Raw genomic sequence first — 24,076 nt, 5'->3', positions numbered from 1 at the left:
TATGGCTTACGAGTCACTTGTGGTTTCTTAAGTACAAATATCTCCTAACATGATGATTAATGCTTTCCAGCAATTAATAAATTAAATATTAGGTCCTTGAATAAATCTTTTACCATAGCTTAAAAAAAAAAAAATAACTTTGTACATTGAATTGCATAAACTAGTTTCATAACAAGCCATAATTAACTAACTGGAGTTACTTTGTTGCATTCAAAGTAACTCCAGTTAGGTGACCAAACAGGACTTCTAGAATAACACTACTGCTATACAATTGTGTTGTACTAGGAATGTAAAATATGCTGTGCTTACATTCTAAGAGAAAAACAATTTTGCATAATGAGATTAAATTTACAGGTCATTAAATTCTATGTTGAGAATGGAAATTCAGCAAAAAGGAGTTGAACTTACATTTTTTTTTTTTTTTAAAGAACATAGATTTACTTTTGGAAGTTCACATTTTAAAATAGTCACGATCTTCAGTTAATTTTTTTCTTATGTACAAAATATGTACACCTTTATGAAAAACATGATTACCACAGGCTGTAGTTAGATGTACACATCCACTGGAAATAATTCGTTACTTAGAAAATAAAAATATTTACACCTATATATTAATGATACCTTATACATAATGTACAAATATCAGATTAGCATACAAGATGTGGCTGTTCAAATATGCCACCACAATTACAAAAATCAACTGTTTATTAAAATTCAGAATCTGGTAAGTTTGATGGGAAAGTTTTCTGTAATGAGATGATCATCATCAAATACAACTACAACGTTGACTTCAAACTCTAAGGAAAGAAATATTTTAGATATATAAATACATATGAAAATCATTTGATATTTTGTTAAATATTAATCTTTAAAATGCTCATTAATTTTATATCACTGTTAAACTATACAGAATATGTAAATTTTCTTGTGCATTTTTCTTTAATTTCTTCCAACACATCTATTAAGATTTGTGGAGCGAGCATATTTACAGTAAAAAATTTTCCAAAGTAGTAACACAGACTATTTGGAAATGAACAGTTTTTGTCATATCCAAATAATTCAGTGAAAATTCAATTGTTTTTGAAAATTATTGTAAGCACTTTCTATAGTTTATTAATAAACATTTGAGTGCATTCACTTCTATTGTGGCATAACAAATAAATACAACAATCTAGTTAATCAAGCTGAGTAACACACTTACCAATTTTGAAGTTGTTAGTTATTATTGTTGGACAAGTAAACAGCCGAGGGAAAATCATATAGATTGGGATCATTATATTGCGACATACATCTCCTTCTCCAATCTGGATATTCTGGATTTCAGTGGCTAAATTTAAATAATGGTAATAGTAATAAACTATGTGAATGTATGCAGAAAATTGTTCAGATACATATTAAGAATTCATAAATCGAAAAATGGGGAATGAAAAAAATGAGATGCCTTCCATTAATAAAATAAATATAACCAGCAGTAGACTTAAATCTGTAGAAGCTATAGTTTTAATTTACTGTAAGAAATATGTGGTAATTCCAGACAGAGAAGTGCAGAATATTTATAGAAGCTCACCGACAGGGAATTTTTGGTCCATCAATTGGCTTGGTCTTTACTGTATATCAAACTCAACTAAGAGGCCTTTAAGAATTCCTCCAGTTCCTGACCTTTCTCACATATCAAGCCTTGTTATGGCTCTAGCAAGCAGAGATGTAACAGACCAAAATTTTAGCATTGACCTATAATATTCATAAAAAATATATTGGCATTCATCTATGGTTCATTCTGGATTTTTCCAAGTCTATCGTCTTAAGATAAGTTTAGCAGTTACCATTTCTTAAGAGGCCATTTATACAATTCCCAGCACTGTCCAGAATTTTTCAGCACCTTTTTTTGCCCTCTTAATTTTAGGCTATGGTCAAGGAAGTTCCTCTGGGGGTGGACAGCAGCCTAGAAAAATAATTTCTTTGACAAGTATTTTATAATTTGTGAAAATGATTAGATATTGTAATGTTCAATGCATCACATGTCTACCACTGTTCCTTGACTTAACTGGGCTGTTATTTCCTTGAGGTGGTACATCTATTGGCCTATATGATCTTATGGGTAACTCCCATACTCTTCAGATATTAAACTACCCATTTTCTGGCCTTTCTTTCCATACATCTCATCATTTTGTCCATTTTAAAAATACTGGCAACTACTCTGTAAGGCCAAACATTACATATTTGAAATCATGAAGTCCTCTCATTTATCCATAGTGACATCTACAATTTCTTCTCCATGAATGCTGGAGATGCTTCCTTTTACCTGAGATATACAGCCTATGGATAAATATCACATGACACTGCCCATTTGTGTGTATGCTGTAACTTTGTGCTGTATCTAATAAAAGTGTGCACTGAAATTGTGTGTATATATAATGTAGTCATTAATACATAATAAGTAAAACACATAATAGTGGAGTCTCTAAAGCCATTATGATATATACACTTTATGAGGTAATCAAACTAAATATACTGTGTACAGAGACACTAGAATAATAAGTGTATAACAAGCACTGAGACAAACTGGTAAAGAAGTGTGAAACTATGTTCCCTACGCTGTAATGGGGTTTGGCGAGTTTGGGCACTGTGCTTATTTGTTACGTGGCTGCCTGCACACTAATTTCTTTCTTTCTTTCTTTTTCTTTTTTTTTGTTAATTGTTGGCACATCGGCTTCTGTATCCATAATGCACCTCCCAAAGTTTTTGCATTTTACTCTGATCCAAGCCCGAGGCGGGATTCAAACCTGCAACTTTTGGGTTGCCAGGCAGGCACCTTACCCACCTGGCTAGCTCAGTCAGCTGCACACTAATGCTGACATAATAGGGCTAACACAAACTTGCTGCCATCCAAAAATAGGTGATGAATTTTACTATGACAACGTACAATGTAAAATTTAGCTACTGGTAGGGACTAGTTCCTTAAAATTGCTCGTGTAGGGCACATTATTCAAAACATTAAGGTAGGACCCACCATTCATAGTTCGATGCATTGTGATTGAGGCACACCAACTGAAACATCTCCATACCATAACACCACCATCTGCAAACTTCACAATTGGGATAACATATTCTGCTCAGACACTCACCAGGCATTCTCCATACTTAAGCCTGACTGGAAGCAGGTATCACAGTCCAGCTTGGTGCACCCTGCAACACATCAATGAGCTCATGTACTACAGCTCTACTAGAGAATTGCATGCATGCTGCATTACAAGTACTTCCAGGATTACAGGATTATCTAAGTCTGTGCTTATAGGATTATCTGTGGCTCTTTGCATCTCCAAAGCAAGCATCTACGGGCAGGTGACATGACATTATCAGTTTCCATGAGGTCCATCAGCCTCTGTTAGTAAGAATTTTGGGTTCACCTAGTCATTTCTTCACTGCAAGATCACATTTCATCTTCTACTTTCACAGTAAATTAGGTCAAAATCAAGTCTTACATGCCAGAGGGCATTTTAATATCCATTTTTATACTTCCAAGCACTGGTAATATTCATGCCATATGTGTGCTACAATTAGCACAGAAAGTTGCTTCAGAATAAGTCCATTTCCTTGCATCATTTGGCCCTATTAATACTAATACTAAAATACCCAGAATACACAGAATAAAAATATTTACCATCCCTAGAATATCCTTCAGCACAACCACAAGTTTCTACTCTTACTAACTGAAGTTCAATTGATCGAATAGGAGCATCACATTTCTCTACACAGAGCTGTAAAATAAAAAATGGTTTATTTTGGAATAAAAATAGCAGTAAAAGAAATAACTGAATATAAGTTTAACTTAACTCATTAACATGCACAGTTTTAGAACACAAACAGAGCAAGTATATGAGGTGTGTGTTTTTTTTTTTTTTTTTTTTCATCTCAATTAGAAGCTTGTAACATAGTCATACATGAATATTTATTTTTTATATATATATTTTTTCCCTTCTGGTTAACATTAATATGTAAGCTTACATGCTATTAAATAGTTTACAGCATTATTTATGCTTTTCAAAAAAATTTCCATAATTTAAGTGCATGCAGGTTGTCCCATAACATCCCACTTAGGAGAAATTAAGAAATATTAGAAATCACATATGAATTGTAACAGTAAAAGTCTGGCTTTATACAGGAAGGTAGAAAAAATTTCAGATTTTTAATCATGATTAACAGTTAATGTGGGAACATTATTAAAGCTATTCTTGAATGTGTTTGCCAAAAATTTTTACTCTTAAATTTTATACCTGCAAAACACATCATTCAAAAGATCTTATGCCACCGCTGGTAGTGCACCCAAAATGTAGCAAAAATGGTGGCAGGTCATCACATGACAAGTGAAGTATCTCAAATTTGGTATGTTCACAGCATGTGAAATTTGAAACTATGTAATCTTGCTTCTTGCAGTGTAGTTGGCTATCTTGAGAGAATATCAGGTTTCATTTTCCTGTCTTTGGAGCATGAAAATAATAAATGTTTCAAAAAAAAAAAAAAACCTAAGGTAAGGCTGTAGATATTTATTGAATCAGTTGGAGAAGAAAATACCTGAAACTACAAACAAAAACACAGTGTCAGCACTTGTATAGTACAATGCCTACTTCAAGTAATGTATACTTCAAGCCAAAAGCCAAATAGTTGCAAAGATGGTGATGAATCTCTTAACAGGTTCTTGCATATTTTTTTGTATGAAAACCATACAATAACTTCAGAAACTCCTGTAGTAAAAGTCTGGCTATTATACAGGAAGGTAGAAAAAATTTCAGATTTTTAATCATTGATTAACAGTTAATGTGGGAACATTATTTTCAAGGTTCATCACTATTAGTTAATCCACTATTAGTGGATTAACTAATAGTGGTAACTAAGTAGATTAACTAACTATGGTTCTTGAGGTTGTCACAGACATTCTCTCAGATATGCCAGACAAGCTGCACTTGCTACCTGGGAGTCTAAAACGCTGGTGGAACTGATATTCGGGTGACACTCAAGTCAAGTGGACCCAATTTCAGTGAAGTCCAGACGGTCTGTGACAGCCAAATCCTCTGCTTGCACCTTCACAATGGTGGGACTGTTAGTAACACTTTGGCTGTGTGTTAAGTTTATAATTTATATATGGAATTCTGCATGTAGCATCCAATGGTGTTGTGACAGTTTTAGTAGCATGGTCTGTAAGTCCATTTCCTGTAATTCCAAATGTTAGGAATCCAGCATATTCTGACAGTTTGCATTTCCTCCAGTTTCTTGATGACATTCATATTTTCTTTGGCATGGGATGAAGAAGAATGGAAGGAAGTTTGCAGAAAGGAGAAAAAAAACAGAAGGAAGCTTGTAAAACTCGACTATCTCTTCAGCTGCTGTCACTAGACAGCAAAATAGAGTCAAAAATAATGAACACACTGTTTTGGTTAGTCTAGTAGCTTTAAAAGAAGCCATTATTTTGTAACTAGTCAGGAGCCAATAGCATAACAATTGTGACAACAAGCCATGTGTGAAAAACAGCATGGCTATTTAACTAGCACATTTGCTGGAGGTGGCCATCAATATTGTTTACTTCCTCATGTGATGATATCTGACTATTGTTTATTTAGTTTCCTTTTATGCTCCTGTGAACAGTGTTAGAATAGCTGTTTTTACCTGTTTGTTTATATATGGCTCATCTTGCATAAGGTGTTCCATTGAAAGGGAGTAAAATTGATTTTATTAAAAAATAATAATGGGACGATTTTACAAAAAAATATTAAATAACTGTTTCAGCTATGAGCAATAAAATTTAAATTTCCAATGAGAACAGTATTTTTGACATTTTTTTATAAAAATGAATGATGAATCTTCATATGCTGCCAAGTCATAATGGCTTTTAGAACTGTGTATTAAAAAATTTCATTAAAAATAACTACTGTAGATATGAATGTGATATTAGATATTGTCAAAGATTATGCTATTCTTTACTAATAGGAAAAAATTCAATAAGAAATACAGCAGACTCTTGATTTACCAGGATTGGATTAACTGGGACACTTCAAGACTCCAAAATTAAAAAAAAAATCATAAAATTTAAGTAATAACTAGAATAGGTATAAACAGATGTTTTGCAAGTTGGAAATAAGTGACAAGAAGCGGTGTTATAAGACATCACTGGGAGATTAATATACCTATTATATTGCAACTCCGCTGTCTTCACACCCACCACTAGAAAAAAAAAAAAAAAAAAGAGAAACAAATGTTTAGTTTGTTTTAGTACATTACGTCAATTGTGTTCCGTTGCACCACAAAAAGAAATTTTGTTTCGTTATTTATGTCAGGGATGTCGTAATTTTTTTTTTTTTGTTTAGAAATCACAAAAATGATGGGGCAAGAGTTGTGCTTTCAGTTAAACAAAAACTTGAAATTATTCAAAAGTTTGAAAATGATGCATCTGTTAAATCTTTAATGAACCATTATAATGTTGGTGACCAAATGATACGCAACATCATAAAAAATAAAGGAAAGCTATTAGATTTAAAATTAACATCGCAAAAAATAAAGGGAAGCATTATATTGGACACACGAGTAGTATGTGGTAAGAAGTTCTTTCGTTATTTATCTATCGCCATATATTCTTTACGTAAGTTTTTTTTCAGGATTGTAAAATTTAAAAAAAAATAATAATAATAATAATATCAATATTGATGATCACGGCACACACAAAGCACAAGTGAGATACGGTCTAACAAGCAAAAAAATAGGAAAGAAGAAAAGATTCTTACAATTTATTTATGGTTTTTTTTTTTATATGACTGAAGATTTCAGTGAAGGGGACACACATTTCACTATAATAGCTTAAAAACCCACAGAATTCCAGCTATCGGTATTTTCGCAAATGCAATAAGATCGAGTTTACTACCCATTTATAATTAGATGCATGAACAGAAAAGCCCAATAACACGGAAAGTGCAAATTGTTTTTAGTGTTTTATGGTGTTTTTTACCTACAGAAATGTGCTTTAACAAAATGTGAGCTTGCGTGGAGTGATAATAGTGAGTTTTCACCTTAACCCTGTGAAGTTCTTTGAGAAAATTTCATCTTGACAGTTATCATGGTGCCGACTAAGAAAATAAGTGACAGCAGTACTAGCAAATCTACCAAGAAAAGGAAAGCGATCGATTTGAATCAGAAAATTAAACTAATAAGAATCTATGAAAATGGTCAAAGATTAACAAGTATTGCGCTGAATTCAGATTTTTCAATAATAATATAGTAGCAATATGTTATTAGCCATTCCCAAGTTATGTAAACCTGTATTTTTGGATTAACCAGGAAATCGGTTATCCAGGAATTTTTTTTTTTTTTTTTTTTTTACCATCTATCCCAGAAAAATCGAAGGCACCTCCATAACCAGGTGGGAAGGAGCAGCAGTGCATAGCACATGCTTCTTGATTAGACCGGGGTTCGAGCCCGTCACCACCAAATACGGAGGATGTGGAAAGGTCAAGGGAATGACCACCGCATATTCTCGGAGCAATATGGCCTTAGTTGCTAATGCTCCTAAAAACCAAATAACAATACCAAAAAAACAAACAGAAAAATCGAGAGTATACTGTACTGTTAATTTTTGTGCTATTTGCTTCTGAAGCTGGGGTTGAAAAATTTATCTTCTTTATGAAATTTACAAAAAAAAAACTCACAGTAATATGAAAATATTTGTATTTAGATTCCATAGGGCAGGGGTGGCAAACCTTTTTAAGGGTGTGTGCCAAAACTGGCTAAACCTTTTAAAAGATTACCCTCACGTGCTCCCCAGAAGGTGATATTCAAGACATTTAATCACATGATTTTGTCACAGTTTCGTCAGTCCGTCTTACCACTCCGACCTCACTGCATGAACAGCTATTTACTGAATGGTGTGACATCACTGGCAGAGAGAACAGACATATGCAGGTCACAACTCAAGGAGAATTTCTGGAATAGTGTTTCGAAATTTGAAATTTTTTTGGGACAGTCTGAATTCCGCATTCCCAGAAATTTGTATGCTTGCCACTTTGGGCATGCATGCCATGGGTTCACCACCCCCTGCCATAGGGTTTGTAATCAGCAGTTGTGGGGAGGGGAAACTGAAAGATTGGTGCTCTATAAGAGTTAAAATTGGGAAATGAAACACTCCCCGAATAACTAAGGGTGTCAGAAAAATTTATACACCTTCCAATGGGTTAAGAATTCTTCCAGTAGCTGACGGAATTTGCCACCAAGACCTCTCCAAATGAAAGATGAAACCACTACGTTATCACTGTAGTGGAAGACAATCAGAAATCACTTTTGTCACCAATTTTTATAGTTGACTAAATTTATTTATTTATATTAATTCTGTTTATCATTTGGTTTTAAACATTAATTTGCATATTTGCATTTGGTTTAGACCAGTCATCAATTAGTGTATTCAATATATAAATTTGCATTTCACTTGCTACACTTGTTTAAATTATATAGAGAGTGGTGACTATGGTGTATGTTATGGTTATTTTTGAGTACAGTTTATTCATTACTTTCCATTCTGTATCCATGTGGTATAGAGAATCCACTTATGCTTTGCTGAAAAGCAGTAAAATAACTGAAATATGATTCTTGTGGGTTTCCTATCTTCATTTTATTTCATTTATTGTGGACGTGGCAATTTTCATTTGGCAGGTCCATCTCCTTGGGTGGGGAGTCATATGTTTGCTCTGCTAAAGGTGAGTATTACAGTATAATTAGTGTTTTTTTAACATCTGTAAACTTTTCCAGAAAAGTCTTTTTTTTTTTTTATGTAAACCCCAAACACAAGAGGTATTAGAATTTAAATGATTTGTTAAAACAAAAATCTCTGCCAGTACTTTTCATCTATAACAACATGAAATACAAAAACAATAGCAAATATATTTTATCCTTAAATCATACCTCTCCTGTAAATGGCTGAGTTATACAACATATCGTCGAATCTAATTTTCCAGTAATGACAAAATTTGGAACCTTCCTTTTCTGAAATGAAGAAACAATATCAGGATCAGATATAACTTATAAATGAACAGGAAAGATTACATATAACGGCTATAATAATAAAATTACATATAAAACTTACTATTATCTTTCACAAAGAAACCATAGCAGTAATGGGTTGCAGTTTGTTGCTAATTTGTAAATCAAATTAGTACTATAAATGTTATGGTACTAATAACAATTATCATGACTTAATTACCATTAGTAGTGGCATATGCAAGAAACCAAGCTTATACAGCATCAGCCAAACAAAAAAATAAATAAATAATAAAAAACACTTCCCATTCACTCCAAAAGTTCGTCCAGTTCTTCCTTGAATTTATTTAAGCTATCAGCTTCCACAACGACAGTTGGAAGTTTGTTCCAGCAATCAACCACTATCTGGCTAAAGGCAAATTTCCGCAATCAATTCTGCAACTGTCTTTCCTCAATTTGAATTTATGGCCCCCAAGTGTGTAACCTGAGCAAGAGGAAGAATTCCATCAGCACTGAGCTTGCTGAAACCATTCAAAGCCTTATACACCTCAATCAGATCACCTCACAGGTGCCTAGTGTTCAAGACACTACAATTTGCAGAACATAAGCCTTTCTTCGTAAGAGCACCCCTTTGTTCCCTTCACCAATCTCGTTGCCTTTCTCTGTACTCGTTCTAGCAGCTCTATATCCTTCCTAAAATGAGGCTTCCAGACTTGCATGCAGTACTCAAGGTGCAGCTTGAGCACTGTCTTATACAAAGGGTGATAAGCAAATTTGCAGTAAGACAAGATTTTAATCCCAATAAGGTGTTAAATTATAGAATATAATAATTTTAGAAACTGATCTCCATTAGAGTTCATGCATGTATATCTAATTACTTACATCTTTAACATTCTGCAGAGAATCAGGAGTGATGGAAAAGTTAACAGGCTTGGTCACAGCTATTTCTGTTGGATCCTGCACAAAAGTTAATTCATATTATAATTACAGCTAAGAGATAAAGTCAAAAAACAATTTGAGTTTTTAAAATTAAAATTACCATTACAGTTAAATAAAAAAAATTAAATGGTGTAATCAACTAAGGAAGTCTTAAACACTCTTGTACTAGGTATAAAATAACACTATATACAGTCTTATACCATGTATAAGAGTGTTAAATAAGAGTGTAGAGCCCACCTTATATTCCACAATGAACTCCACTGCTTTCTGTAAGTCTTTATTCAGCAAAGACCTCTTCATTTCAGCTTTTAAAACATACTGTAAAATATAAATGTTAGTAAAAAAACAAAATCAGCAGAGCAGGTGTGCAGTTCACAATAAAAACAACTTATTAACTTAAAAGCAGAGTATAAATACAATGATAAACTTACCTATTCTTACTACAAAATAACAAACAGAAACAAAAAGTGAATATAATAATAATTATATTATAATTTATTTACATTCAGTACAGCTATCTGTGGCCAGATAGGTTTACAAATTTATTGTCAGATGCTCAAGGTAGCCAATATATGAGTGCCAAACAAGGGAACACTATTTATGCTTCAACAGTCCTAACTTGTCTAGTATACTAGACAAGTTACAAACACCATTAGGACATTATCAAGTTAGGAAATTCATTTGAATCTGTGTACTAGACTTTCTTGTCTAGTGTACACAGATTACACAAATTCTCAAGATGCCTACCAATGTTCACATATGCTACCCCAGGATCAAAGTCAGCTAATCAATAATGGAAAGACTTGAAATAGTGGATTATAATGAGGGAAAAAATTAGTAGCAAAGAAATTGTAAAGAAAAAAAAGAACTAAGGAAGAAATTTTAAAAGTAAAAAATATGGTGCAGAAAATAAAGAGGAAGTTGTAACAGTAATAACAAGGTATAGTTAACTGATATAATTAGGGATTTTAATAAAAGAATTGAAAAAATTAATGAGTAATGGTAGGAATGGTATGAGGAAAAGACTCTGATTATGTGGACTACTGAGCTTGGCAACCAGGCACCTCAGAGGTGCACTGATTGAGGTTTATAAGGCTCTGAGAGGGGTTAGTAAATTGAATAAAGGTGGAATTTTCACTGTTATAAAGAATTCCAGAACTAGGGGCCATAAATTCAAATTACAAGGTTAAGGTTTAGATAGATTGTAGGAAGTTTTCTTTTATTCAGCAAGTTGTTAATCAGTGGAACAAGTTGTCCTTGAAGGTAGTTGAGGCTGATGGTTTGAATAAATTCAAAGGTCAACTGGATAGCTACTTATATCAGGAGGGAAGCATATAATTTGCATTCTCTTATCTGCTTTAGTGTTTTTTTCTTTTTTTTTTTTTTTTTTTTTTTTTCTGACAAAGCCACAATTCAGTCACTATACACATTTCTGGAGTGCACACAGAAAGACAGTTAACATCAAGAGAGAGTCTCATTCACTTCTGCATTAACTTGTCACAGCCACATTTTTTGGGGGAAAGGCTAAGTAACGTAGATTCATAAACCACCCAATAATTTCTGCACAGGAATGGACAGATGTTCCAATGCAAGCAAGCCAACAATCACATACAAAGCTCACACAATGGTGCACTTGGTGCACTTACTCCATCAGTCACTTAGGAATGCCACTGGTGGCAGCCATCGCAGGGACAACATTCACTTCCCTGCAAGTAGGGAGGACTCTCATACACATCCAATTCTGTCTGATTGAAACATTACAAATGTGTTTTACAGTTTGAGACAATCTTAGAACAGCCACTCACACACCTTCTTATTCAACTCAGCTAGTATTTGCATATTCAATCGACACAGCAAGCACTCACTATCCCACACAAAAAGGCTGCTGCAAACGGCCAAAAACACACACACACATACAGGGCCCAATTGTCAAGTAGGGAGAAGTCATAATAGGGGGTCAGAAAGAAAGAAAGAAAGAATGTGTGGGTGTGTGTGTACATACCTGATTACACTGTTTTATATTACACGGACACATGACACTGTTTCAGGTACATCTACAAGATACAACAGGAAATCCACAAAAATATTTCCCAAATTAGCAGGGTTGATTTTGATTTGATTTAGATTTTATTGACACATTAGCAACTAAGGCTATAATGCGCCAAACCCAAATTAACAGGATGTGAAGCATCACAAAGATATAGCAATATCATCTAACATCAGCAAAAGGGACTAACACTATCACATCCTAATAAGTAAGCTTTAACAACAATGATGAGACTGAATCAGGAGTTATTTAACCAATGTTTCTCAACAAGATATGCATCACAACTAAAAATGAAAATCTTGAATGTGCTTACATGAATCACAGACTACGTAAAAAAGAAAAATTCTTCTGAACTTACATGAGGTGGAAACAAAATATATCTGCAAGTTATCTTCAGAAGCAGTCCTCTGCAAGATATTACAAGTGTAGTGACCTTCTTATCACTATGTAGTCATAGCACCAATGGACTATAATAAGACAGGACTGCATTGCCAGTTCAGGTACATCTACAAGATACAACAGGAAATCCACAAAAATATTTCCCATCCCTGCAGAATATGACTTCTTATGTAAAAATAATCACAGCTTTCCAGATGATCAACAAAATAAAAATCTCTTTTTGTATAAAAGGGCTGTAGCAGTCCCAATTATGTAACAAACACAAGTAGATGGCAGTTTATCCAATGAAAATATCCATATTTAATTAAATAAAGCTTACAAATTTTCAGCATGAGACTTCTTTCTTTACCCAACAACTCATTTGACTTCCTAGCTCTTGTTGAATACATTTCACAAATTCCTGGATCCACAGAAAATAGTTCTGAGATTCACCAATCTGATTAAAAGCTTATGATCTCTTCATTACCACTCTCCTCCCTTCAGAGTCAACAAATCCACTACTAATACCTTCAAGCGTTAGCCAGAAACAACACACGCCACACTCATTTGAGTGTATTAAAGAAATGATAATGTATTTTTTTTTTTTTTTTTATATTTTGCTATGCTACTGAGGTAGGCCAAAAACAGTTTTGCTGTCCTAGGGGAACATAATGAGGATGTCATCAATATGTCTTTTCCATAACATGATGGGGAAAGGAGAACTGGAGTGTGTCTGATTCAAAGTCCTCCATGAAGAGGTTCCAAGAGAGCTGATACAAGTACTGATAGCTAAGCCACAGTTTGCTTACACACAGCAGCTTTAAATATATATTTATTATTAAGGTATGTGAATGGTGCCTCACAAATATGGTGCCTCACAAATACCTATGACAGTATATATAAATTGGCTGGTGCAACAAATACCTAGGTCTCCCTTGCTTTGTTGCACCAGTAGTAGTGGCATATGATGCAAGGAAGAAAATTCATACAGTATCAGCAAAAAATAAAATAAAGAAATAAATAAATTAAAATTTAAAAAATATCTACATTATTTGTCTAATCCTTCCTTAAATTTACTCAGGCCACTCACTTCCAAAATGCCAGATAGAAGTTCATTCCAACAATCAATTACTCGTGCTGAAAACAAATTTTTGCACCTCTATTCTGCAAACCATCCTTTTTCAATTTAAATTTATATCCCCTTATATGCATCATCTGAGAGAGAGTAAGGATGCCATATCAGTATTTAGTTTACTCAATCCATTTAAAGCCTTGAACATTTCAATGAGATCTCTTTGCAGTTGATTAGTCAAATTAGTCCGGATACTGCAATTTACTTGAAGTCATTATCAGTTCTCTTTTGTGCTCCTGACTAATCTTGTTCTTTGTGCCCATTTGTACTGCACCAAGAACTTCAGGTCGGACTGCTGTGCAAATACCCTTCGGTCTCTCTCATTCTCCGCTACCTTGAATGTGGTAACATCCAACTGGTATATTATTCTGGGCTTCATGCTGCTCCCATACAGTATCTTGCCTTTATCAATGTGAAATCTCAATTGCCATTTCTCAGCCCACTTGTCTAGTTTCTCTAGGTCTTGTTGCAGTAGCACATCCTAATTCATATCATCCTCCATACTGACTTTTGTACCATCAGCAAACTAATGCATAAATCTGATATGTGAAACCTCAATTGCCATTTCTCAGCCCATTTGCTTAGTTTCTCTAGGTCTTGTTGCAGTAGCACACCCTGATTCATGCCATCATCCTCCATACTAACTTTTGTAGCATCAGCAAACTTATGCATAAATCTGATATGGCTTCATCAATAGCTAATAAATATTGAAAACAATAACAGGCCCAGCACTGGACCGTGAAAGATTCCACTAATAAAATTGTCAATGGTTCCAATAGGAGATGGAACTGACATGGAAGGACTGAAAATATTACAATCAGAGGTGTGCTATGCCATCCAACAGGCATGAACTGGGAAAGTTCCTAGTCCAGACGAAGTTGCAACTGAGATGCTCAAACTTATTGATGATGATGATAACATAGAAAAGCTTACTGACCTATTCAATAAGGTGTACCAAACAAGACATATTCCAGATGACTGGCTTAAATCAACCTTTGTGACACTTACTAAGAAAAGTAATCCTAAGTCTTGCAGTAACTTCCAGCTAATCAGTCTTATGAGTAATATGCTGAAAATATTACTAAAGGTGATTTGAAACTGCATATTTGCGAAATGTGAATATATGATTGGTGACATGCAATTTGGCTTCTGCAACAGCCTTGAAACTAGAGATGCACTTTTCTGCATGCAAGTGTTACTACAGAGATGCAGAGACTTAAGCCAAGATGTGTATATAAGTTTCATTGATTTTGAAAAAGCTTTTGACTGTGTACAACACGATAGCCTCATCAATATGCTACAACAGATTGGCCTTGATGGAAAAGACATACGTATTATCAAGCATCTCTACTGGAAACAGAGGGCAATAGTCAGAGTGGGGGACAAGAGTGGGGCAATGGTTCGATAATTGGATGGGAGGGATTTGTCACCCTTTTTAGGTATGAGCAAATTTTCAAGCAGAAGGAAAAACACCTTTGGAATAAGAAAGTGAAAAAAGGCAGCAAAGAACAGGATTAAGTTCATGAGCACAGGTTTTGAGAACAAGTGGAGAAATACCATCAGGACCTGGAGCTTTCTTAGCATCAAGATTCATCAAAATCCTTTTGACATCCTTTTGACGGAAGACCACAGGAGGCATTGAATGGAGCGTGTTGGGAATTGTGGAAGGTGTTTTACCAAGATCATTAATACATGAGTTGGAAGGAAAATGGGATGATAGCAGGTCAGCTTTATCTTTGGCTGAAGTGACAACAGAACCATCTGGTTTTGACAGTGGTGGGAGCGGAGATGGGCAAAAGTTGTGGCCGATAGCTTTGACATGAGACCAGAATGCTCGGCTACCATTAGGGCAAGAAGCAAGTTTCCTACTCTTAGCCTGTTCAAAATCTAGTTTGGACTGATTAATAACTGCTTTACAATTGTTGCAAGCTTTGGTGTAGACAGAAAATTAAACTGAAGAATAGCCAATTACAATATGCAACATTCTTCTCTTCAACAGTCTTAGTACATTTATTGGAAAACCAAGGTTTAGATAAAGGACGAGATTTTAAAGTGGCGTGTGGAATAAAGGATTTCATTCCTACAAGAATAATTTCATTGAAACGATGTGAGCAAACGTTGATATAAGAAGTTTTGAAACAGTAATCCTACTCAAGGAAAAGAAGAAAAGAAATCTCACAGGTCATCCCATTTTGCATCCTTGTAATGCCAAACAATATGAGGTTGGAAATAACCATGAGATAAAGGCACCATTGGAGAAGAGACAATCACCAAGTTGTGATCTGAGGTGCCTAAAGGACCACTCAATTCAACCATGTACTTAGAAGGGTTGTTTGTGAGAAAAAGATCAAGCATGTTGGCTGTATGGTTAGGATTATCCAGTATTCTGGTAGGTAAATGAACAATCTGTGCAAGGTCATTAGTAATTGCAAAAGCTTCAGCATCTTGACCAGGCGGGTGGGTGTAACTAGAAAACAGAAGCAAGCTGGAGTTGTGAACATTAAAATCACCAAGGAAAATTACCTCACTGTTAGGAAAGTTGGACTGGAGAAAGTCAAGTTTCAAAGAGAGGAAGTCAAAGAGCTCCAAATGATTAGTGGAGTAGGAAGAATGGTAGAGACTACAGATGAATTTGACAGAATGAGGTAGAGAGAGATTTTAAGCCAGAGAAGATCAAAGAGAGTAGATTCCAAATTGCCAAGTCTCTGACAGGGAATATCGGAATGGACATATGCACAAGTACCACCTTTGAAGCGAAAGGAATCATACAGTGAATAATTTGGGCAACTGAGATGAACAGTATCTGAATCAACTGATAACTGAGATTCTGTCAGAAAAAGTACATGGGGTTTGGCAGACTGCAAGTGGAAATGGACATCGTTAAGATTAGAAATGAGACCACGTATATTTGTGAAATGAATTAGGAAATGCTTGGGAGGTTTAGATCTTTTCGCAGATAAGCTTGCTCTATTAGTTTGACAATTCATGGTGTATTCAATAATAAGAGAAAGTGGGTAGGACATGCTGTATGAAGTAATGAAATTTTTGTATATGGCATACACATGGTAAGAATATACCCAGATCCTTGACATAACGTGGCCTCGACAATGCTCCCCGCATACACACTACTCGGACTCCCTCCAGTCACTATCTGGCAGAGTAGAGGTATCAAGATTATACACTAGATGATCCGGAAGCCTCCTAGAGGTTCAGTCCGGTATATTAACTAGTGGCTGGCCTGCGAACACCGTTTTAGAGCTGTACCCTCGAAATGTAAGGAAGATTGGATCTCACCACGATGTTCATCATAACCTCAAAAGTCATCAATCATATTGCATGATGGAAGAGATAGGGAAGGGTTGACTGGAACTTAGCTCTAGGGACTAAACATGGGTTCCACCACTTCAAGCCTCCAATAAGCAAAGTGGTGGTATTGCACCGGTTGATGAGAGTCATCTACCACCTAGTACTGCCTGGTAACACAGAGGGGCGACATTCCCCTATGTGGTGTGGGTGGCACACCTCGACCCCTGCGTACATTGGTTCACACCTGGGTGGTCACCCACAGTGTGCTTGCGCATAGGGTTATACCCAGGATTACTAACATCGCGAAGGTGCAAACAGAGGATTTGGCTGTCACAGACCGTCCGGACTTCACCAAAATTGGGTCCACTTGATTTGAGTGTTACCCGAATATCAGTCCCATCAGCATTCTAGACTCCCAGGTAGCAAGCACAGCTTGACTGACATATCTGAGACAACCTCAAAGACCCGAGGTTGTCACAACTTGCCCTTAATGCCATACTACTCCAATTTGTACAGCAGTCTGCCATGTGCAACAGTATCAAAAGCTTTTCTGAAATCCAAGAATATGATATCAAAATTATTTTTTGCATCCAGTTCCTTTGTGACCACATCGTAGTATCCATTCAAACTGGTCAGACAAGACTTCCCCTTAACAAACCCATGCTGTGTCTGAACTATTACTGCAGTCTTGTCTCGGTGATCCTTCATCACTTTTTTAACCAGTGACTCCATTATTTTCCCCGGAACAGAAGTTAAACTAACAGGTCTATAATTATTTGCGTCACCATTTGAACCCCCTTTGTGAATTGCGGATACATTTGCACATCTCCAGTCCATGGGGCCTCCTGTGAATCTAAGGGTGCTCTCATAATTATGGCTAAGGGTTTGCTCACTTCCTCACTGCCTCCTTCAATATAACTGGATATATTCCATCTGCCCCAGGTGCCTTTTTTATGTTTAACTTCAACAATTTCTCCTCCACTTTGCTCTTCGTTATTACAGAATCATTTAGCTAAGTTTACTAAATTCCCTCTTGAAGTCCCCAGCAACTTGCTCTCTAGGCTGCTGCTCATTACAATAGAAGCAGTGCAAGAATTGCTTTCGCCTCTGCCTGCGGCTACCGTTAATCTTTTAGTCTGTGAATCCCCCCAAGCTAGCAGTTTTCTGACCCACCTAACAGTGCCTCGATAGCATCAGCAAATATTCTTGCACCCTTTCTATTTAAGTGTATCCCATCTCTGAAGAAGCAGTCTCTTCTGTTAGCAAGCACAGACCACACTGAAAAAAATTCTACCCCACGAGCCTTACACAATCTCTCCCGGGTCAAATCGATTGACAAGGCTCTCATCATATACTCCCTCCTATCATGTCTGGGCAGAATTGCAGACACTTTCAAATTCAACCCTAACTTGGACTTTTTTTAAACGTTGATCTGTACTTGTTGAGTAAATCTACAGATCTCTTACTCTTAAGGTCATTAGTACCAACGTATACAACAATATCACCAATACCAATACCCTTAAAAGATATCTGTCCTACAACATTATCAACTTTTGCCTCTGGCCGACCTTTAATAAACTGACTGCAGACCTACTTTGTTATTACAGTTGGTGTCTGTGTTCTCTGATAATTTATAATCATCCCCTGCATTTTTCTTCTCTGCCTCTAGTCTTGTCAGTTCATTTGACATCCGTTTAGGTTTAATCCTTGAACAATATCTCTTCATTGGTATGATATTGTTGTATACGCTTAGTAGATTCTATGATTACTTCCCTCAATGCTTCCCATTTAGAATTTGCAGTTGGTAACACTGAAAAGAATTGTCTAAGACCATTGCAGTCACCTTTAAGAAAGAAAAATTCCTTCCCTTTACCCCGAATTTAGTATAGAGGAATACGAAATTTTCTGAGCAGCACAAAAAGGCTGCAAGAGTAGCTCATGGTGTCTTGTCAATGATATACAGGAATTTTACTAGCAGGGATAAGGAGGTGATTATCCCCTTGTATAAGGCAATGGTCAGGCCACACCTTTGAGTACTGTATACAGGTCTGGAGGCCTCATTTTAGGAAAGATGTAGAGCCACTGGATCAAGTACGAAGGACAATGAGATTGGTGAGTGGAACAAAGGGTTGGTGTTACCAAGAAAGGCTTAAGTTCTGCAAATTGCAGCTTCTGGAGACTATGCACCTGCAAGATGATCTAATTGAAGTGTATAAGGCCTTGAATGGTTTGAGCAAGCTCAATGCTAATGGGATTTTTCCTCTTGCTCAGTTACTCACCTGAGGGGGCACAGATTCAAATTGAGGAAAGACAATTGGTGTGTGGAAATTCGCTTTAGCCAGGAGGTGGTCGATAGTTGGAACAAACTGCCATTTGTTGTAGTGGAGGTAAACCACCCGCTGGCTAAATGCGAATTTCCACACTGTTTTTTTTTTTTTTTTTTTTTTTTTTGCTGATGCTATACAATCATCACAGTAACAGAGAAAATCCAAGCATTCCAAGACAAGCTTGACCTTTGGATTGCAAAAGATGAGATGTCATATTTTGCTGTTTTCTCCATACTGGCACAGTTTATACAAGACACTGAGGTAGGTCTAAGTGAGGTTAAAGTTCCTATTTGCAAAACATTTGTGAACACTAAAAATGAAACTAGAGTGATATTTTCCAGTTATTCCAACCTTTCAATTACTCTTTCCTCTCATTTGAAATCCTTTTTTTATGCCAAGTAGATGTTGAAGAAGAGGACAATGCTCAAGAACTATTGGATTTACACTGAGATGGAGATGCCAAAATGTTGGTAGATTCTGGTGTGAGCTTAATAGAGTTTTGGTTATAGATGTTATTTGTTATGTTGGTATTTGGTTTTTAGGAGCATTAGCAAGTAAGGCCATATTGCTCCAGGGATATGCGGTGGTCATTCCCTGACTTTTCCACGTCCTCCATATTTGGTGGTCACGGGCTCAAACCCCGGTCTAATCAAGAAGTGTGTGCTGCACACTGCCGCTCCTTCCCACCTGGCTACGGAGGCGCCTATAGATGAAGGGAAAATATACAAATATTTTCCACTTAGCAGAACAGGCCCTAGTGGTTTTTCCACTACTTATCTTTGTGAACTTGTTTTTTTCTAGTTTAGTGTCAATTAAATGCAAATAAAGAAACAAATTGATAGATGCTGATAGCAAATTGCATTGTGCTCTAAGTAAGTTGTGTCCCAGAATTGAGGAGTTATGTTTAAAAGATAAATAAAATTTTTATTATCAATTTTAAAAATATGTTATTCCAATGTAATAAATAACAAGTAGATGTCCCAGTAATGATAAACATCTCAAAATGTGTGTATTTGCATTAAAAATGTTAATAAAATAATTTCAGTGGTATTGTGCTAATGCAAACCTGAGAAAAATGATAAAATATTTCTTACTTGAATACTTATAAAAACTCCATGGTAGGTTTCATATAAGGTTTTATTGCTTTTTGGTTTCAGAGGCAATTCAAAAGGAATTTCTGTCCTTCCAGATGGTAATTTTCCTGGTTTGGAAATGTCAAGAGTATAACTCAGTAACTGTACTGGCTGCAAGAAATATATATTTCTTTAATTTATACTAAAACAAAATATCAAAGCAATTAAACAATAAAAAATAAAAGGAGAATAGTAGGAAAAATAATGAAACAAATCTTTTGTTTAAAATAGTTATGGTTTAAGGAGTAATATATGAATGGTCAAAATATGCTCCTTGAATTTGAAAAAATATCCCAATTATTCTTTTAACAACCACATTCAATATATGTGAGTAATTTTAAACATTTTGTGCATAGAAACCATTAGTTTCTATGCACAAATGTACTGACTACGCTTTGGCTTAATACTTGATTAAGAATGCAGCCAAATAAAAAATGGTTATACAGGCATTGCTCACTTGGCATTCTTAATTTAAAGAGTGCTAAGTGAATCCATATTAACCAAGGGAGATTTATCCACAAAATGCTATGTAAATAATTTTAACTGGCTGGCATGGCCAATGTTTCTGGCTGACTTTAAGGTACCATTTCTCAACATAACAACATTAAATGTTTAAAATATAAACTTTAAATAAATCAATTACACAATAATTGATTTATTCCATTACACAATATATGCTCAATAAAATTACAAAAAAGCTTACTTTAAAATTAAAAAACCTTATATGCATACTGTATTTACAAAATCAGCTTGCAATACTGTTAAATTGCTCAAAACCACTAAATGCAGTGCAAATTTAGCAGTTGCCCAAATCCAGTCTTTATAGAATGCCTACTTAGTTTCCAAAGAAAGGTTTTTCTGATAGTTTTTCATTTTCTTCATGTTATTAACACTAGCTGAATCACTTCCTCTCTCTTTAGTATTAGTATAGGCATACGATGCAAGAAAGCGAGCTTATGCAGCATCAGCAAAAAAAAACCCCTCTCATTTCACCCCTTTATTCATTCCAAATGCCTGTCCAGGCTCAGACTTAAATTTATTTAGGCTACTAACTTCCGCAACAAAAGAAGGACGTCTGTTCCACCAATCAACTACCCGCTGGCTAAAGGCAAATTTCTGCACATCTATTTTACAACTGTATTTCCTCAATTTGAATCTGTGTCCCCCTCAGGTTCTTAATCTGAGCAAGAGGAAGAATCCCATTAGCATTCAGCTTGCTCAACCCATTCAAGGCCTTATACACCTCAAACAGATCACCTCACAGGTGCCTACTCTCCAGGCACTGCAATTTGCAGAACTTAAGCCTTTCTTGGTAAGACCACCTTTATTCCCCTGACCAATCTTGTTGCCCTTCTTCGTACTCGTTCTAGCAACTCTACATCCTTCCTAAAATGAGGTCTCCAGATCTGTACGCAGTACTCAAGATGTGGCCTGACCATTTCCTTATACAAAGGTATAATCACCTTGTCTCAGCTAGCAAAATTCCTATATATTATTGACAACACTCCATGACCTGCCCTGCTCAGCAAACTTCGTATTTGACTGCACAATTACCCCCAGGTCTTTTTCACTTTCCACTTCCCTGAGTTTGGTACCACACAGTTGATATGTTTCTCTTGGGTTATTGCTACCCCATATGCAGTACTTTGCATTTGTCAATGTTAAACTTCAGTTGCCACTTCTCAGCCCATTTGCCAAACTTGTCTAGATCCAGTTGGAGTAGCTTACTGTCTTTAACAACCCTGCCAACCTTTGTATCATTCGCAAACTTGGACATTAATCCTGATATACCTTCATCAATATCATTGATGAATACACAAAGCAACAATGGGCCCAGCACCGAACCCTGGGGAACTCTACTAATAACATTTGTCCATGAACAGCAGTGTCCACTGATTACCACTCTCTGTCGTCTCCCACTCAACCATCCCTTTATCCAATGTAGCAATTTACCCTCAATGCCATAATTCTCCAATCTGTACGGCTGTCTTCCATGTGCAACAGTATCAAAAGATTTCCTGAAATCCAAGTATATGATATCAAAATTATTTTTGACATTCAGTTCCTTTGTGAACACATCATCCAATCAAACTGTTCACACAAGACCTCCCTTTAACAAACCCATACTGGGTCTTAACTATTACTGCAGCCTTGTATAGATGATCTTGTAATGCTTCTTTAACCAGTGACTCCATTATTTTCCCCGGAACACAAGTTAAGCTAACAGGTCTATAGTTACTTGTGTCACCTTTCGAACTCCCTTTGTGAATTGGTGATACATTTGCACACCTCCAGTCCATGGGGACCTCCTCTGAGTCCAAGGAAGCTCTCATAATTATGGCTAAGGGTTTGCTTACCCACTTTAATATAACTGGATAGATTCCATCCACTCCAGGTGCCTTCCTTATGTTTAACTTCAACAATTTCTCCTTCACTTTGCTCTCAGTTATTACAAAATCACTTAGCTCCCTATTAAGTGTTTGATAAACTTTTAGCATTGCCCTCATTGAATAACTCCTAATGTGTGAACGTAGATACAAAATACTCATTCAGTTTATCAGCTACCTGAGCATGATCATCAATAGTCAACCCATCTATGTTAAGTGATCGAATCTGAGTCATCCCTTTCCTTCTAGAGTTTACATAAGTAAAGAACTCTTTGCTGTTTTTCTTTGCATCCTTTGCCAAAGATTTCTCATAATCTGCCTTCGCCTGCCTAACCTCCTTTGTGACTTGATTACAGACAAACATATCTGCCACAGGCTTCTGTGTCAACTAATAATTTATATGCTATTGTTATTTGGTTTTTAGGAGCATTAGCAACTAAGGCCATATTGCTCCGGGGATATGCGGTGGTCATTCCCTGACCTTTCCGCATCCTCCGTATTTGGTGGTCACTGGCTCTAACCCCAGTCTAATCAAGAAACGTGTACTATGCACTGCTGCTCCTGCCCACCTGGCTACAGAGGCGCCAATTTATATGCATCCCATTTTTCTTCTCTGCCACAAGGTTCATTAATTCATCTGACATCCATTTAGGCCTGAACCTTGAACAGTATGAAAAGCCTAACAGCCTCCAAGATTAATTCCCTGAAGGCTTACCATTTAGAATTCAAAGTTGGTACCATCATCAGTTGATCCCACTGTACAGAATTTAAAAACTGTCTGAGACCCCTGTAGTCACCTTTATGAAAGGTTGACCATCATAATCCGGTTCCACCGCTGATTCGGACATAATTTCCCTGGTCGGTGTACCGAACTGCTGTTACTGTTTTGGTGGCGTTGGTTGCATCAGTTGTTGGCAAGCCATTCCCACTTGTTTTTCTGGATTTATTATTATAACCTGCTCACATTTAGCCCCAGCCATGGTTCCAATGCATAAAGGAAGTGCCTCCCATGGTGTAAAGCACAAACACCGTACATTATCCATAACAGATAAAGTTGAACTTCTGAAAAAACTTGACAGCAGTGTGTCTGTGAGAAGTTTAACTCTGCTTAATTGTAAATTCCAGCAATTTCTCTCAGTTCCTCTTATTTTAGTATTTTTCTTTTTAGATTGTTTTTTTTTTTTTTTTTACAACACTTGTACAAACTTGCGGAAAAACACAACACAATATGATGGATATATATATATAGCACGCAGACGAACTTGTTTTCACAAAATCTCAAACAATACTGACAAACTTATTGCGACATTTCAGGGTTTATTTTATCACAATTAGTTTTATTGCAGCGCTTGCCACACATGCAATAAAACTAATCACAAGCGACCTTCATATGCATGCCGTAATAGCGTCACACG

At 36.0% G+C, this 24,076-nt stretch overlaps 1 protein-coding gene across 1 annotated transcript in view; it reads right to left on the bottom strand.

Annotated features, from left to right (window-relative positions):
* Nucleotides 1-570: 570 nt before the first annotated feature.
* LOC150083641 (vacuolar protein sorting-associated protein 26C) overlaps nt 571-24,076 on the bottom strand; it is a 46,907-nt gene continuing 23,401 nt past the window's right edge. The window contains exons 3-9 of the mRNA XM_090377415.1: nt 20,236-20,385; nt 10,189-10,269; nt 9,895-9,969; nt 8,938-9,018; nt 3,662-3,758; nt 1,202-1,327; nt 571-797 (exon numbers count right to left, since the gene is read on the bottom strand). Of these exons, the coding sequence (XP_090233541.1) occupies nt 715-797; nt 1,202-1,327; nt 3,662-3,758; nt 8,938-9,018; nt 9,895-9,969; nt 10,189-10,269; nt 20,236-20,385 (693 nt within the window). The 3' untranslated portion in view covers nt 571-714. The remainder of the gene's footprint in view (nt 798-1,201; nt 1,328-3,661; nt 3,759-8,937; nt 9,019-9,894; nt 9,970-10,188; nt 10,270-20,235; nt 20,386-24,076) is intronic.

Source organism: Mastigoproctus giganteus, chromosome 7 (genome assembly GCF_048544385.1).
Source record: "Mastigoproctus giganteus isolate SK-2022 chromosome 7, ASM4854438v1, whole genome shotgun sequence".
In the NCBI taxonomy this organism is placed as follows: domain Eukaryota; kingdom Metazoa; phylum Arthropoda; class Arachnida; order Uropygi; family Thelyphonidae; genus Mastigoproctus; species Mastigoproctus giganteus.
This window is presented reverse-complemented; position numbering and strand designations above follow the sequence as displayed.